At 40.7% G+C, this 17,999-nt stretch overlaps 1 protein-coding gene across 21 annotated transcripts in view; it reads right to left on the minus strand.

Moving 5' to 3' along the window:
- Positions 1 to 17,714, minus strand: part of camk2b (calcium/calmodulin dependent protein kinase (CaM kinase) II beta) — an 82,236-nt gene extending 64,522 nt beyond the window's left edge. For 18 of the 21 annotated variants that reach the window (XM_012959321.3, XM_012959310.2, XM_012959322.2 and 15 more), the window contains exons 1-2: positions 17,251 to 17,713; positions 11,612 to 11,706 (exon numbers count right to left, since the gene is read on the minus strand). In XM_012959321.3, coding sequence (XP_012814775.1) covers positions 11,612 to 11,706; positions 17,251 to 17,309 — 154 coding nt within the window. In that variant the 5' untranslated portion in view covers positions 17,310 to 17,713. 21 annotated transcript variants of the gene reach the window in all.
- Positions 17,715 to 17,999: the final 285 nt, after the last annotated feature.

Below are 17,999 nucleotides of genomic sequence, written 5' to 3' on the forward strand. Positions count from 1 at the left end.
CCTACACACAGACAGCATAGGCCAGGCAGTGCATACAATGTCTGAGGTGTGAACAGACGAACAATGTGGGTGATTACAGCCTGAGCAGGAGGTGTGAACACTGCAGGGGGGTGAACAATGCAGAGATCAAAAGGTGTGAACAGTACAGGGGATTACATATTTAAACAATATAGAGGAATTACAGCCTGAATCTGAGGTGTGAACCATGCAGGGGGGAGCCAGTTAATCTCAGTACTGAAACCATTTAAAGTTTACACAAGGGTAAACCATCAAAGCAGCCAGACAGGTGGGGGGCCACACAGAGGGGGGTCGCCAGTTGGACAGCACTGATGTATAGTATCATCAGTTTTTTATCATTCAAGAGTTTTTGCAGCGGGACCTAATGTAAGTTCTGGCACTTAGTTCTTAATGAGGTTTAGCCTATATGGGAGCATTATTGTAGTAGTCAAAATACTATAGTTGCTGTAGCAACCACAGCAATTTAGCACTCGTCACTGATGACAACCGGACTGGACTCTCCATTTCACTTAGGGTTGTCCCCTTCTTTATTCTTGATACTGGCTTTTGGGCTAGGGGCTGGCCGTGATGTAAAATGGGTTGGGGCTATGGCATATGGGATGTGCAAATGGGCAGATTGGGTGGGGAAATAGGCAGAGCAGAGGCAGACCTGTGGTTATAAGGGGTGATAGGTAGTGATGAGCGAATCTGTCCTGTTTGGCTTCGCAATAGAATTCGCGAAACGGCAAGAAAATTTGCGAAACACATTTTTTTGTCGCCCACGTCTTTTTTTGTCGCCCACGTTTTTTTTGTTCCGCGACTACACTCTTTTTTTATGTGATCGCACCCATTTTTGACGCATGGCAAAATGTTCGTGCGGTAAATTTTCACAGAAGTTTCACAAAAAACAATTAGCCAATGGCAACATACGGAAATTTGCTGCAAATCCATGCCTGGCGAAAAAATTTGTTCATCACTAATGATAGGCAGCGGAGAGGGTCAGGGAAGGGAGGGATTTATAAGGCATTACAAATTTACCAGCAAGTAAAATGATGGTAAATTTGTAATACCGATGCAGGCCCTTGCTGGTGATTTACCAACTAGGCTAGCCAAATACCAGCCAGGTAGCAACCCTAATGTCATTGTTTTGGAGCGCCCCCACCTCAGTAGGGCAGTCACACAGGTTGGGAGTCTTTGAACTAGATTGTGATCAATGAAAACCAAATCTCATTCTTTGAGCCCAGAAGGTATGCAACCATGCATATGACATGTCTTCAGCAGAGACTGTAATAGATGCAGAGAGCAGCATAAAACTATAAATGGGCACAAGCTACAAATCTCATTTTCATTTTCAGAAATGTCAGGAAACCCCTTGAAGAATTGTCGATTGTGGAAAAGAAACATATAGATTGTTACCAGTGGGACAGCATATCAACACAGAGGTTAGAATTTCATTTATTATGTATCTAACATTAAAGGCAACATTTAACACCTGTTACTGCCATCCCTCAATGTCCCAAGAAACTGAAAAAAAGTCAATATTGTGTCCCTATGTGCAAAATGTAGCGGCAATACTGTACATCTGGCAAACCTTTGTAAAAAGGATTGCTGGCTCTGAGAAGGGTACAGGCCCGGACTGGCAATCTGTAAATTCTGGAAAATGCCTGGAGGCTGCTGTAAGATGCTATTGATGAGGCGCTGATTTGTGGCAAAGCCCGGGCCTATGGCGGCACAAATTTAGGGGCAGCATATCCCCTCACCGCACTGTAATTTTGCTCCCATATGGAGCAAAGGGGACCTTTCCCCACTGCTCCTTATGCGATGTTAAATGATCTCTGTAGCGCATGCATGGGGGGTTGTTAATGCGCATTCGCGGGGGGGGGGTTGTTAATGGGGGGCGGCCTCAAGGCGCCCAGTTAAGAAATCCGGCACTGCCACCAATAGTCACTATTTATGGGGCAGGTGGGGGACTGTTTGGACTTCTGTTTACTTGAAATGCCAGGGCCTATTCTGAATCTCAGACCTGACCTGATGAGGCTCCTATGAAAAAGTTCAGAAATGTTAGAGATGTAGATGTAAACCTGTACATCTGGGTGTAGAAAACTGTACATCCGGGTGCTGACTTCATGTGATAGCTCACAGCATTGATAATTGGTTTTTGATTAAATATGTATATACTGCACATGTCAGTGTAATGGCAGACTGATCCTACCGCGCTGCCTGTTGTCATCAGGGTGAAAACTGGAAATAGAAATGAAAGGCTTTGGCTTTGGCAGACTTTAATTTACAATTTGCTGTAAGATGCCATAGACAGCCACTATTTATTGGACCTGTCGGGGGCCTGTTTGGGCCTCTGGGTACTATGTCCTATTTTGAATCTCAGTCCATAACTGATGGTGTTACTACTGCTGTTTTAGGTTGGTTGGCCCTTGTCTGCCTTACCAGCTCCTTAATGCCACCTATTCTGTCTAGTCCCCTTATAAGAAGGTTAGATCCACCAATTCCTGGCATAAAAATAAACGTAAGGTTTTCTCCTAATTCACAGACCAAAGAGATATAATAGAATGTAGTAGCATTTATTAAACTACTAGAATTTATTGATCAACAATGCTCAAACCATTGGATTTGGCCTCCGTATCTAGCGTAGTGATCCCCATACAGTGGCTTATGAGCAACATGTTTCTCACCAACCCCTTGGATGTTGCCCTCAGTAGCCTCAAAGCAGGGGCTTATTTTTGAAATTCTGACTTGGAAGTTAATATTGGAGGCATAAAGACCAACTGTACTGCCAAACTGAGCCTCTTGTAGTCTGACTGTCCACATTGGGCAACCAAATAACCAATCACAGCCATTACTGGTCACCTTGTAGGAACTTTTTTTAATGCTAACATTGCTGCCCAACCTTTTTTTATATTATTAAATATTGCTTACAAGTAAAAAAAAGTTTGAGGACCCCTGATCTAGGGTATCTTACAAAAAAAGAGTGTAGAAAGACCCCACAGGTTGCCCAGTATTCCCCATTTAAGATGTAGCTAGCTCTGGGTATCCACACATGGCACGAAAGCAGGGTAGTCCCATTGGGTACAGGCAGTGTTAATGAATCCCCATGACATTTCTGAAGGCCCAAGGCAATGGGCTGCATTAGCAAGTGTCATGGTACAGACAAACAGCTGTGTGTTGGCTATAGGAGGAACATTAGAGGCAAGATTTGGTGTTGCTTTGGGAATTAATGCTTGCAACATTTCTTCAGCACGGCCCTTTGGGGACTGGGACAGATTACTCGGCACTAAAGCACTACATTACAGACTGTAGCCTGGCACCCTCCTCAAGATGAACGTTTCCATTTCCAAAGTCACGAGTTGACATGTAAAGAAACCCAGGTCCCTCTGAGTCAGAGTCCAGTGACTTAATCAATGAGTCACTCTATCTCACAGTATGTAGTCCCGGCTGCTGCTGATAGCATCACAAATTGGACTTTTACATGTGTTCAATGTAAGTAGGTTGAGTGATTTTGTGAGAAAAATGGAAAGATAATACATTATAGGTCTTAAGCTCTACGGGGCAGGGACCTCCTTCCTACTGTGTCCCATACCACATGGCACTTACTCCCTGTGTATTTATACTTATTTATTGTATTTATTATAACACTTGTCCTCCCTGTGTGTAATTTTGTATATTGTAAGATTGTACAGCGCTGCGTACCCTAGTGGCGCTGTATAAATAAAGTTATACATACATACATAGGTCTTCTGTAAGAACACCTACCCTGCAATGTAAGTAATACATTGTAATAGACAATGCTCTGAGAAGGGCTTTGAATAAGGGTGTATTATGTGCCAGGTAGAACAACAAGCATTCATCTTATGACTATTCATCTTGGTCATCTAGATTTGGTCAGCAAAAGAAATTAGAAATGCGCTGGATAAATATATTGGGTACTTTGTCACCAGGTGTCCTTAACAGGGAATATACCCCTATGCTATTTATATAAGTAAGTGATTACGAGTGCTTGTTTTCAACAAATACTGTGTTTTGCTTTTGGTTTTTATCTAAAAATTTGTTTATTACTGTTTTTGTTATAGGACAGTAAGATTCAGAGATGTGGAAGCCCCAGATTCCTAACAATTCAGGGGTGATTTGTCCCCTGAGTATGGCATCAGAGCCAGAAAGAAAAAGAAATAAGGAAAAAGAAATTATTTTTAATGAAATACATTAAAGAAAGACATTTACTGTTCCTATACGCTAGCAGTATATTTACCACTATTAAATTTTGATGCACTTGATACACTGGAGTATATTATGAAAGTATTACTATGACATACACATGTGCTGCTTTATATTTATATTTATACTAATAATGTCTTTTTGTAATCTGAAAACTTGATATGTGCAATTTGAGAATTTATATATTGAAAATTTGTATATTGAACACTATGGGTTAAATGGAGGGCTGGAGTGATGGTCCCTCCCTTTCCTGTGGGTATATAACACTTGATTGTATTTGTATGATTAGGCTTGATAAAGGGCTGGTTTAAGCCCGAAACGTTGCTATGTGCACTTGAGTAAAGTCACTTTTTTCTACAACATTTCCGGAGTGCTGCTGTTTTTTCATTTTATCCTGGATATTGTATTCACTCTGGGGACATAGAGGCCCTTTTATAAACTTCACATTATAGGTGAAAAAGAATCTTGTGGACTTAAACTTGTATCACTAATGCTCTAGCTTCAAACTGTCCTTTGGTTTTTACTGTAGTTTCCAAACGCATTCCTCACCTAAGCATGGGCAGAGAAGGAATGCTTTATGCTCAGTAACTTTGTCAACTCTAACTTGGGAGTCTTTGGTTCAATTTATTTTGACTATGTTTTGGCTTTGGGTAAGTCACCTCATCTCCCTGTGTCTCAGGAAACACCCAAATAAATTCTTGCTCGTTGTCTAGACTCCTCCATGTGATTATGGAGTTGGCCAAACCATAGTGCTGCACAGTGGCCATCTTTTGTCTTGGATCACTAGAAACCTTACCTTACATGTAAACCTTTTGCACCACTGAAAATAAAATCAAAATAGTATGGTACAACTTCTGTCTCTAGCTGCCTGCTAGTTGGGCTTGTAGCCATGTCCCATTGATCAGCTGACCTATTGTATTGACCTATTGAATCAAGCTTTTGTCTCGAAAGGGGGTTGGCTGTTGTTGGGGGCACATAACCATACTGTAAATGACCCATCTATATATAAAGAAATGACCTAAATACATTTATTGATGACAGGAGAAAGGGTCGATCTCTTGTTCCTGATTTCAAACCTTGCCATTTTAAACCCTTTTATTTCCATATGAATATTATTGTTATTTTTAGGTTCCAAAACTTTCTCAATGAAATTCCCTAGGCTCTAATTTTATAAGCTATACAGACTCACTACCCTTGGGAAGTAGGTGTGAATCAGCAGGGCCCAGCATCATCAAAGGGCCTGCATCCATGCTACCAACAAAAAGAGAATCTATTTAAATGCATCCTTTTAAAGCAGGGGCCCTAAATTACTCATGCACTAGGGACACACTTTCAAAGCTCCAATGCTGAACCCCCCTGAGAGTTTAATCTTTAATTAGTGCATTTCTTCCTCTCTCCTAATACATGCCTTGACATTTTATGCCGTAATTTCACTCCTGGGAAATATCTACTAAGGTGAGAGAAATCCTTCCCTGGACAGGAGGATCTCCATTCATGAATCAACAGAACCTTTGATCTCAAGCCTGCCTTGTCAGTTAATGTTCATGGGGAAGGTGTGGTGGTGGAAACAGATTGGAAATGTCTGAAAAATCAGAGCAGGCAACTGTTAGACTGTTAACTATTAGAGCATTATTGTATCCTAAATAACTTCTCACGACTAAATTAAACTGTATTTATATATATATATATATATATATATATATATATATATATATATATATAATGCACAGACTGCATAGAAATCACCTGCATTGATGCAGATTTTCAACTGTTGATCTCTTCTATTTTCTAATCTATCTTTTAATGTATTTGCTCTCTTGCCCCATATATATATATATATATATATATAAACAGTATATATATAAACTCCCATCTCCCATATCTGCTCCCTTGGTATGTTAATATGAACATGGCCTCATCTCCAGCTATAGTGCACCCATTACAAAAATATGTTACATTGTTTGCTACCATTTATCACCAGATGAGGCATTTCCATCATTCAGCAGTGTTTTTTAAAGATTAGGATAAGTTGCCAGGCTGGGACCAGCAATCTGTGAATTTGGCAAATGCCATGGCTGCTCTAATATACCTTAGACAGTCACTTTATACTAGGCTGCTGGGGGCTGTTTGGGTCCATATATATTTGAAATACCAGGACCTATTTTGAGTCCCAGTCCAGGTCTGATATTAGCTAGGCTATGGGAGCAAGTATTTAACCCCCCCTAGATATGGACAACAAATCGGTAACTAACCACCGTGTGGGCAGAGGGGCTCTATACAAACCATTGTCTCTAACCAACATGCAATTCAAGGTGCATAAAGAATCGTCATCATAAATGGGAGCAGCCCCTTCATTCTGTCCTGCCCACCCTGCTTAAAGCTGTAGACGATTAGTGATCATGCGCCATAATCATTTGAGGGCCGTTTAATGCTGCCTTTTATTTATATATGAGATAAACCTGAACTAATGTTATATGAGGCTATTCTCTAGGTGTGCACGTTTTTTCCAACCCATAACGTGTTTATGAGCTACAGTCAGCAATAAAACTAGAAATAAAAAATAAACACCAAGACACTAATCCTAGGTTATCTGCAGCCTATTTTATCACTTCACACAGTACACAGTGCTTCATATGAATACAAAATGACACACAATCATAATTTACTTATATAAATATAATTTTTTTTTTCATATGATCTTTTCGACAACCCTGCTCTCTGATTCTATATCGGCTGCCTATTTAGTGGCTACTGACATGGATAGATACAAAATATGTACCATTAAAGCAAGTTTAATGTTTTGGTACTCAGATGTTATTGTGGTCTGGCAATGGAACCCTCTGTATTAGGTCAAGGATAAGTAACCAGTGGCTGGAAACCACAACAGCGTAATGGCCCACTGAGAGATTAGTTGCCTGAGATAAATACCTACTACCGCAGACAACTAATCTCTCCAAAATGCCTTTCCACCGGCAACAAAGGGAATCACCAGTGGAAAGGCCTACACATTGCTTTGGTTTTCTGAAGTCATGCAAAGTTGCCTGCAGGAGGAAACCACGCGACTTTGTAAAACCAAAGTGATGCGTAGGCCTTTCCACTGGCGATTCCCTTTGTTGCCGGAGGAAAGGCATTTCGGGGAGATTAGTTGCACGCGATAGCAGAGATATCTCTATCGGACATTCCCCTAAAGGGATTTCAGACCACTGACCCTTTTTTCCAATAAGATGGAGTAAGCATCACCAGAGACAGATTTCCCTTTGTTTCCCCTGCCCCCCAGGCATGGTTATTTGATGGCTACAAATAGGACATACCAGGTTCTTGGGAATTGAGAATTTAAAAGATATACCTGTAATTTTTGCTATTCAATGATAAGTAGCTATTCAATGATAAGTAGCAGTGTGTAGAGTGCATGTAGCTGTGTCAGCATTCTTGGACTGGTAATCTGTGGGTTCTAGCAAATGCCAGAGGGGCTGCTGTAAGATGCCATAGACAGTCACTATTTACTGGGCAAGTGTTGGGCTGTTTGGGCCTCTGTGTACTTAACATGCCAGGGCCTATTTTGAATCCCAGTCCAGGCCTGGTTGACAGGCAGACCTGTGTGCCAAAACACTTGCTGGCATGTGCTTCACTTAGTGGCCTTCTTATTAAGTAGCATTTTGAGAGCTGTTTTGACCATTGTTGGTTTCCACCAGACTGCAGCAGTGGTTAAAATGCCCTATGTACCAATTACTACATGCTGAAAAAGAGTTTGGTGAGCTGTTTATAATGGCCACACATGGTATCCTGTAACATTTTTAGGCAACAATGGAAAACAGTCCAAAAATCAATATCTAAACAAGCTAAGGAGAAACCAACCAGCTGCTTGTCGTGTAACTCCTCTGTAATGTACAGATGTGTCACTTCCAATAAAGCTGATCTAGTCAAAAACTGGCATAAACATTACTTCCAGCCAGTGCTGTAACTGTATGTTACTAGGCACCCTATCCCCAAAGCCTCTGGCTAATCTGTTGGTTGGTGGTGCACAAAACCTGGACTATGATCCATACTTTTTCTTCTGTAATGGTAGCATTAAGAGATTACAGTGTAGTTGCTTTCTCTTTAGCTTTTTTAAGGTTTTATTGACTTTATTGCAATATAACTTGTATAAGACACCTTTATTTTTAGGCTTATTCAAGGAATAGGGTCGGATAGCAGAGGTGTGCCTGCTTAAAGCAACTTCTAATGAACTTATGTTACTATTGTGGCACCAGGGGAAAATGAATATCCATTACTACAAGCACCACTGTGGTATGGAAATATATTTGTATCATTATAATTACTGACATGTATTTATAAAGCACCAGCATATCCCACAAAGCTGTATAACAGAAGGGTGTATACTTCTATAGTATACCATATTACAGACACATACTGATCAATGCAATAGGTAAAAAGGGTCCTGTTCAACTGAGCTTACAATCTTAAAGTACAGCCTTGGATTCAGCAAGACTGGATAGAAGAGGAGCCCTTAAAGGAACAGTAACACCAAAAAATGAAAGTGTATAAAAGTAACTAAAATATAATGTGCTGCTGCCCTGCACTGGTAAAAGTTGCGTGTTTACTTCAGAAAGTCTACTATAATTTATATAAATAAGCTGCTATGTAGCCATGGGGGCAGCCATTCAAAGGAGAAAAGGCACAGGCACATAGCAGATAACAGATAAAACACTATTGTATTCTACAGAACTTATCTGTTATCTGCTATGTAACCTGTGCCTTTTCTCCTTTTTTCCAGCTTGAATGGCTGCCCCCATGGCTACACAGCAGCTTATTATATAAATTATAGTAGTGTTACTGTACAAAACACACCCGTTTTACCAGTGCAGGGCAACAGTGCATTATATTTTTATTACTTTAAAGCTCTTTCATTTTTTGGTGTTACTGTTCCTTTAATATGTTAATACTAAGCATTAAGTGGTTACAATGGGATTTACAAATAGCTTATCACCCATCAGCAGTGCATACAAAGCTGGTAGTGGCTCAGTAGGAACAACCTTATATGGTTTGTTCCAAGGGTGTGGGGAAGAGTTATCATGTAAGGGGGATATTTCTTTGCAAATAGACACCCGTGCAACATTATTCTTTTCTCATATACCATAATATGCACTTCCTAAGAATGGAATCCATGTGTTTCATAGAACTATATACATAGAAACATTGTATATTGATTGTGACATTTTGATTCTGTGCATGCCACACTACAGTGTGCAAGGTGGCAGCAGGGCTTATTGCCTTTATGCAGTACAATGTAAATGCAATTTCAGCCCTGTGTATATAAAGTATTGCTTTTTAACTGCATCTGGAGTCTCTCTTCAAGCCAAGAAAATACACTTACTTGCTGGAAACTTAGACACTTACAAACCATTTTTGACAGGAGAGATATTAAACTCTATATTGTGGGCCATATGGAAGAAAGGTAAATAGAGTCAGTGACATGTAGACATATGGGGGGAAAGATATTAATAAACCATAATCCAATAATCTTATATTTGCACTGGCAGATGCTTCCTGGAGAAGCAAACGTGATCAGCTGGCACCATGACATCATCAGCATCCATCCAATCAATGAATGGGAAAAGTAAATCTTATATCACTTTCTCCTGATGATCCAATTCTATTGCTGGTACCAAGAAGCTTAGTCTTCATACTGCGGTTCACCATGCATGTATACACTAGCTGTTCTGGAACACAAAGCTACATGTGCCAGAATACCATTCTGTCTCCCTTCATGCTCCTGGCCCATCCCATTCATGTAGTCATTGGGCCAGCAAACACTCTTGGGTACAGTGGCACACCAAGTGCAGTTTTAACCTGATTTTGAATACAATTAAACCAGTAAAGTTACAGAGAACGTATTTTTTTTTTTCAAATAATATATAATTTACTTTATCAGTACAATATTTCAATTCCACACATCTATCAATAAAATGGAAAGTGCTTTGCTGACTAAAGTGATAGGATCTCTCACTAGTCATACAATACATTGGTTAGCATTATGTATATGAAGGTAAACACCTTAGGATGGCATTAGAGTAACATCTTTTTCTTCATATAGAATAGCATGTACTTTATGATTTAGATTCCATTTGTGCTGGTACAGGTATGGGATCCATTATCCGGAAACCCATTATCCAGAAAGTTCCGAATTACGGAATGGCCGTCTCCCATAGACTCGATTATAAGCAAAAATTTCTAATTTTTGAAAATGATTTCCTTTTTCTCTGTAATAATAAAACAGTACCTTGTACTTGATCCCAACTAAGGTATAATTGATCCTTATTGGAGGCAAAACAATCCTATTGGGTTTATTCAATATTTAAATGTTTTTGTAGCAGACTTAAGGTATGGAGATCCAAATTACAGAAAGATCCCTAATCTGGAAAACCCCAGGTCCCAAGCATTCTGGATAATAGGTCCCATACCTGTAAATGTAACACATTTGGTTGTTGTTCCTATTGTATAATTTATGTTACAACTTGTTCAAATGTTATCTTCTCTTTGATGTTGTTCCTTTTAATGGATCTCTTTAGTACTATGAATGTGCTCTATATAACCAGGTATGCCTTTTCCTTTTATTCATTACAACTTCTGTTTTTTGAGCTATTTAGCATTGTATTATTTTTATACCAAGTTTGGATTGGGATTCAAAATAGACCCAGGCATTTCAATTACACAGAGGCCCATACAGCCCCTCACAGGCCCAATAAATAGTGACTGTCTATGGCATCCTACAGAAGCCCCTCTGGCATTTGCCAGAATCCACAGATTGCCAAACCAGGCCTGTGCTGCACCACTGTACCATAAATTATCCGGAACTCCTACTGACCATATACCCTCTTCCTATAACCCATTCTGTTGCCCTATATGCCCCCTTCTTAATTATCCTCCTATTGTTCCATACAAACCTTTCTTATAACCCATTTTATCGCTTATAGATGCATGTAACCTTCTCCCTGTAGGTCTTCCTATTGGTCCATATTACACCTGTGTATGGTATGGCCCCAATTACTTCTTTATGTATCCTCTGTACTGTGAACTGTTTATACTGATATAACCTCCCCTGTTGGCATACATGTAAGTCTTCCTATTAGTAGATATAAACCCTATTTATGGTATGGTCCTTTATGGCTCTAAACACGTGCTCCCTATAACTGTTCCTTGTGCCTATCACACCATATCATTACACATCTCTGTTACAAGAAATACTTCCTATAACATTGCTTTAAGTTCTACATACTGTCACCCATTACCATATAAATTGGTCCTTATAACAATTCCAGATACCAACACTCCTTGCTTCAGGCACCTTTTCTATCTGAAGTTCAACATACTGTCTTTGGTCGCCACTCACCTCTTGCTGAGAGCTTCTTGGTGTTTATTATCTTGGCTGCATATTCATGGCCTGTGCAGAGCTTTACACAGCGCCTGACCACAGAGAATGCTCCCCTGGAAAAGATAGATAAGGCACCAGTTAAATTCTTAAAAATACATACCATCTGCTTCCTTTAAATTCTTTATTCCACTTCGAAGGGTGAAGCATGCACTTCACCCTATGGATAAATAAATCCATATGGGCAACTAGTCTGTACTTAACTTGCAGGTGGAAAAAGGTAGTTTAACACAGTAACACTGTGTACCCATTCACCAGTTAATTCATTTTTTAATTAACTATTCCCAGCCATGTAGATAGCAAACAAAAGTTTAAATGGGGTACTAAATCATTTTATTATCTGAGTAGGAATAAAAAAATAAAAAGTTTCAGTACTTCTTAGCACTTCCAATCAGTTGCTTGTGTATTCACCCAGTTCTCTGGGAGGGCAGACACCTCCTTCCTTCTGAGTCTCTTAAAATGTGTCATGTATTTGGTGAGTGTGGAAATTATGGCAATATACTACTAGCTAAATATGCAACATTACTAGGTTTCTTTTTATAATTGCTCTAGAACCGGGGTGTCGAACTGGTGACCAGTGGGCCGTATGTAGCCCGCAAAAGGATTTTTATGCCCCCCAGTCTGCTTGAAGGCTCCATAGACTTCACAATACAGCGTCATTATTTTAATTTAATCTGGCCCATAACCATGCTATGTGAGAAATAATCTGCCCACTACATGTAATAAGTTGGACAGCACTATCCTAGATAATCAAGATCAGAGTGGCCTCCCTAGCCATAGAAAATGTTCAATGCTACTAACCTTGTCTAGAGCTAAGGAGCAAATTATAAAGGGCTGGTAGAGTGTTTTCTAGCCTGTGGTCCCCTATACCCCGAGGAAGCCTAGGAAGACTATCTGTTTCTTTGGCCAGAGAGTCCAACCCAGCAGGTGATTCCAGCTTCACCTTGTTTCTTGCAGGTGTTTATGATGGAGAGGATTACAATGATTACATGCTGAACCTTAGGTAGGCGGCAATGTGATACAGCGACAGATTCTGTCTGCCAATACATAATAAGAGAGGAACAGAATGCAGGTCAGAATCAAGGCACTGAAGGGTAAGACAGGGTGCAGTGACACGCCAGCATATGGAACAGGAACAGGAGTGCTGCTAATGTTGCGCTAGTAATTAGAAATTCATTACGCCATCTTTGGGCTCCTTATGAGGAGTATTATAGTGTAACCCTTCACTGTATAATCCATAAAACAGATGTTGACCTCCAACACTGCTCATTCTATGAAGGTTCTATTGCTCTGATTGGCTACAGGTCTGCTGTAGCCCTGCCTGCTAAATTTGAGCATGCAGAAGCAATTACAGGTATGGGGTCTATTATATCTAAACCCGTTATCCAGAAATCTGCGGATTACGGAAATGCCATCTCTCCATTATAAGAAAATACAGTAATTCTTATTTTTTTTACATGATTTCCTTCTGTAATAATAAAACAGTACATTGTACTTGATTCCATAATATATAATTAATCCTTATTGGAAGCAGACTTAATGGAGATCCAAATTATGAAAAGATCCCTTATCTGGAAAGCCCCATGTCCTGAGCATTCTGGATAACAGGTCCCATACCTGTATAAGGAATTCTCACAACCCAGTGGAAGGATCCAATCATGATAAAGGTGGTGTCAGTGAATTTGTTCCCATTACTCATTACTTTTGTGAATATGCAGTTGTGCAGTGCCATGTGTAGGATTAGTTGGCTTTTATGGATCCATTGCATCTATACTTCCAGTATCTTTACAATTGTTCAGTGGGTGGCACAGGCAAAGCCTCAACACTATAGGCACTATGCAGCATTTGCAATTGCTTCTCAGAACTTAGATAGGAAATATTTTGTGTAGTATTGGAACAGTTGCCCCTGACTGTATCCACCTGAAAGCAACTCAGCACAGAGGATTTGTTAGAGTGGCATAAGTAATACATGAAGGGAAGAGCTTGGGCAAAGTACCAGTAGCATGCATGGTCAGAAAAGTATCTGAGAAGCTGAGATATCATCGTGTGAGGCTCATTAGTCATAGGAAGATGGAGATGTAGTTAGAGGCGTGTATTTTCCTGGTCAGTAAAACAATAACAGAGATGGCTGCAGGGTGGAATGGATTGCAAGTGACAGGTACTGATGTATTAAGCTATAGGGAAACTCTCCAGTGACTCAAGACTCTCTAATTCCTAGGAGGTTCTAAGGAGCCCATTTATCAATGTGTCTAAACATGGTTTCCATGTGATAAAGGGGTTCCAAAGAATTATATAGGAACTGGGAAAGATTTTAACTCACTGGAGGTTTTTGTCACCAGTTAATTCATCTCAGCCTGAGAGTGGTGTGTGCGGGGGTCAGTACTGGAACAGCAGATGCGGCCGTAGGAAGCGACGGGGAGAGGTGACAGCTGTGCATGTTCAGTGCTAGAATAGCATTGGGAATTGCAGATATCTGTGATACAGCCTCACACACATCCAGCAGAATTCTAAATATAGGTCTCTATTGACCCCACTATGTAGTCACATTCTGTATGCTCCCAGAGGGGAATAAATTAATATTGGTGTCTGGATGTGAGCAAACACCATGCTCAGCCTCTGTGCAGAGCGCATTGGATTTTACAGAGAGTCGGAGCACAAAAAACGTGGCAAGGGGTTTTTTTTTCTGCAGAGCTCTGCCCTTTTTGGTGTAAGTACCGCTGGGCAAATGCTGGGTAGTGCTGAGCAAACACTTTGCTAGGTATATATAGGCATATGACTCCATGTCCTGCCAGGCAAGCCCAGCCTTGATAGCACTTCATATGTCCTCTGTATATGCATAAGTGTTCACATTGCCAACAAATTATCATCATTAGCGTATATAGCTGCAAATAATATCTAGGGCTTATTATATTAGAACATATCCACCCAAGAATGAACTGTTTTGTGCAGAGTTACCATGGTCCAAGATCTGCTGTTTATATGCTGCTATGGCCATCAGGTAACATGGGAGCAGCAGTACATAAGTGACCAGTGCTGTGCCCATGTTACCTGCGTGCTTCATACAGACCTATTAGGCATCAGTATCTCCTAGACTACAGATACATTTTCTGTAGTCAGTGTTTGGCATTAATTTGTGTGCATACAAACTGGCATGTTCCAATTAAGAGGAATTGTATACTATGAAATAATGTACTTATATACAGTTGTATTCCGGTACCACAAAGCAAATATACATGGTGCAGGCATGGAATGTCTTATCTAAAAATCCAATATCCAGATGAAAGCCCATTCCATAGAATCAATTTTAAGCAAATAATTTCTTTTATTATTTTCCTCCTGTTCTACACCAGGTTCCATATAGGAACAGACAAGTATATAAAAGATGACTTTCTTGGACAAACTCTATAGAACCAGGGTTGGGCAACATGGTCTTACTGAGTAACGCACAGACAACTATAGACTTAGGATCAAATTGTGCGGTTCATAAGTACTAGTATTCCTTTCTATTACTTAAAAAAAGCTTAAGTAACCCTAAAATGTTTTATACATGTGCATGGAGTTTGTTATAGGTGCAGAGTGAACTGCAAGGAGTTACTGTTGGCCATAAGCCAACAGAGTTCAAAAAGTTCAATTCAGGTGTCATTTACGGGTGCAGGTATTGGTACAATGACTTAGAAGTATGTAGTTTTAGTACTGCAGAATGTGGCCTGCATACATTGTCAGGTATTGTAGGTATATGAACTACCTGGGCACAACTAGTAATAACTGGCAGAAACATATTACATAGGCAAAATCCATCTAGCAGAACAGATGCACCACCTTTCCAAAGTACTGTGACCAGAGGTTCTACATCCTCCTTAACCCAATCATAGCTTACCCATGTCTCACTAGTAAAGGCCTGCAGTGCAAGTTCTTCTGGGTACAGTTTTGTAAACCCCCAGCATTTTTGGGTACCATAAGCAACACTGCCAAGGTTCATACATGTATTTGCTACATGGATAGGATAGAGAATACCGGGTGCAGGAAAGAGAAAGCAAACAGAAAGGCTAATAAGGTTAGACAGGCAGGGAGCTATAGCTGTGTGTCGGTACAGATTAATGAATCCTTCCACTGTGTCTGTGTTTGGGCAAATTAGGCCAGGTCAGTTCCTCCGCCCTCCTGAACATCCTGGTGACACCGTGACCTCACATCTTACAGGGCCTGTCCCAAAAACCTCATGTATGTGACAGCCAAGTGTGACATCAGCGCTCGGGGGAGGGAGGACTAGGAACACGAGGGCGGATGGGGGGGGGGCGTGTAAGAATCCAGGGGACACACAGATACCAATATACCTGCCAATCAAATCAGGAGTCTTCACAAACCCAGTGTTACCTAACCAATCATCCATGAAATACCCTAATGGATACAAAATGCTTACTGCTTGTAGACATTTCAGGCAGTCAATTTCCTATTTATATTTGTCAGTGCTGGTCAGTAAGCCAAAGTGCCCAAGGAATTTCATAACTCCAGTTGCTTCATAATTACCCTCACTTTTAATATGTTTGGATGCTTTACTGCTGATAATTAAAGAAGAACCTGCCCCTGTGGTCAAGATTTTCAGGCTTAAAAAATGTAATCGAACATCTATCTCCACTCACACCCCCCCTGTGAATTTCCTGTCAGTAAAACTCATCCCCCAGAATCACAGTAGGTACTTTCATTGTCACCCAGAGCACACTGTCAAAATCTTCCTGTACATAAAATGGGGCAAAATTCAGCTATTAATAATTAGCACCCATCCATCAGGCACACCTTATCCACCAACGTAACCCCAGTTTGCCACATTTTACTGGATATTAAACAAATAAAGGATTCTTGCCCACCCCACCAGTGTCTGCCAGTAACCAGCGATTATACCCCTGCAATCTATGAATAGTATTCAGCATTGCTCAGCCCCTGTCACCCCAAACCTCACCCTGCATCTTATAACACCTCCCAGAAGGAATGTACGCAGACACTCCGCTAGGCACCCAGACACTCTATATATATATATATATATATATGTACAGAATTTTAGGTAGTCGCTCAGTCAGAAACATATGCTCAACAATGTACAATATAGGATTTCACATGCATATATGCACCTGTATATCCACGTTTTCATATACAAACACATAGACAGAAATGTGAGCATACCCTTTATGTATTAGACAGACACACAGATAGATAAATAGATATATATGAATATAGGTATAGAATATTCAGTGCATTAACATTGGGTGCAGGGTGAAATGCACTATCATCGCTGGACTGGATTAATCATCTCAGACACATGTAGGCATGCTTTAAAGATATCTGCAGTCACATCAAGGGATAACAAACTGACACCCATAAACACCCTGTATGACCCTGTCTACACCAGAGGGCCCTTTCCCAAGTCCAGTTGCACTGAGCAGGGTATTCAGGGGTGTTGGTGTAAATAATCCTATTGGGGAGTCCAGTTTGTAAACCCAAACCATTATTAAAAGGATGGAGACAGGTTTCTGCCCCCACCACCCCCAACAGGGTGCTTTATAACCCAAGATGCCCAGCTGCAGGTGAGGAATCGGGTGATGTCTTACTTGCCAATCTCTTCATAAAGCTGGTACTCATCTGTGAAGCGAGTGCAGGTTACAGCCATGTCTGCATGGGATCCCGGCTCTGCAGTGCTTCTTGGCTTTAGTTGGGGACAGAAGCTGTTCAGTCCTGATTTGAATAGAGTGGCAGGGGGTGAGATGCTCTGGAGAGTGTTCTACCTGCCCCTTCTGGTCCTTTAATCGCTTCTTTTTTTTCCCCCTCCTTGCACCTTCTGTAGGGCTCTCTGCGTCTTTTCTATCACACACAGACACACACTCACACACAATAAATAAATGCCAAAAAAAGCATGTAGGGTAACAAAAAGCCAAAAAAGGGGATGGAGAAAGAAAGAGACAGAGGGTTTGGGTAGAAATCTAGGGAAAACGGGAGAAAGGAAAAAAAAAAGAGAGGAGAGACAGGCAGGAGCAGCTCTGAATGTGTCTTGCCTGTATTAATTTCAGACTGAGAGAAGAAGAGGGAGGGATGGAGGGAGGGAAACAGAGGGAGAGAGGGAGGGCAGAGATAGAGTAGAGATACAGGCAGATGAAGAGAACAGGAGGGGGGTACAGGAGAAAAAAAAGTGTTGAGGACAGGACAGAAGCAACCATTTATTTGCCATCCCATGGAGAAAATTGGGGTCTGTAACGCAGTTCAGCATAATATATGCCAGATTCCCTCCAGGCACTGAAGGGTTAACTAAGGCCCTTTCCTGTGTGTAACCAAGCAAATTCATAGACTTCTGGTCTGTTTATTG

The sequence above is a fragment of the Xenopus tropicalis genome, chromosome 3 (assembly GCF_000004195.4).
Source record: "Xenopus tropicalis strain Nigerian chromosome 3, UCB_Xtro_10.0, whole genome shotgun sequence".
NCBI lineage: Eukaryota > Metazoa > Chordata > Amphibia > Anura > Pipidae > Xenopus > Xenopus tropicalis.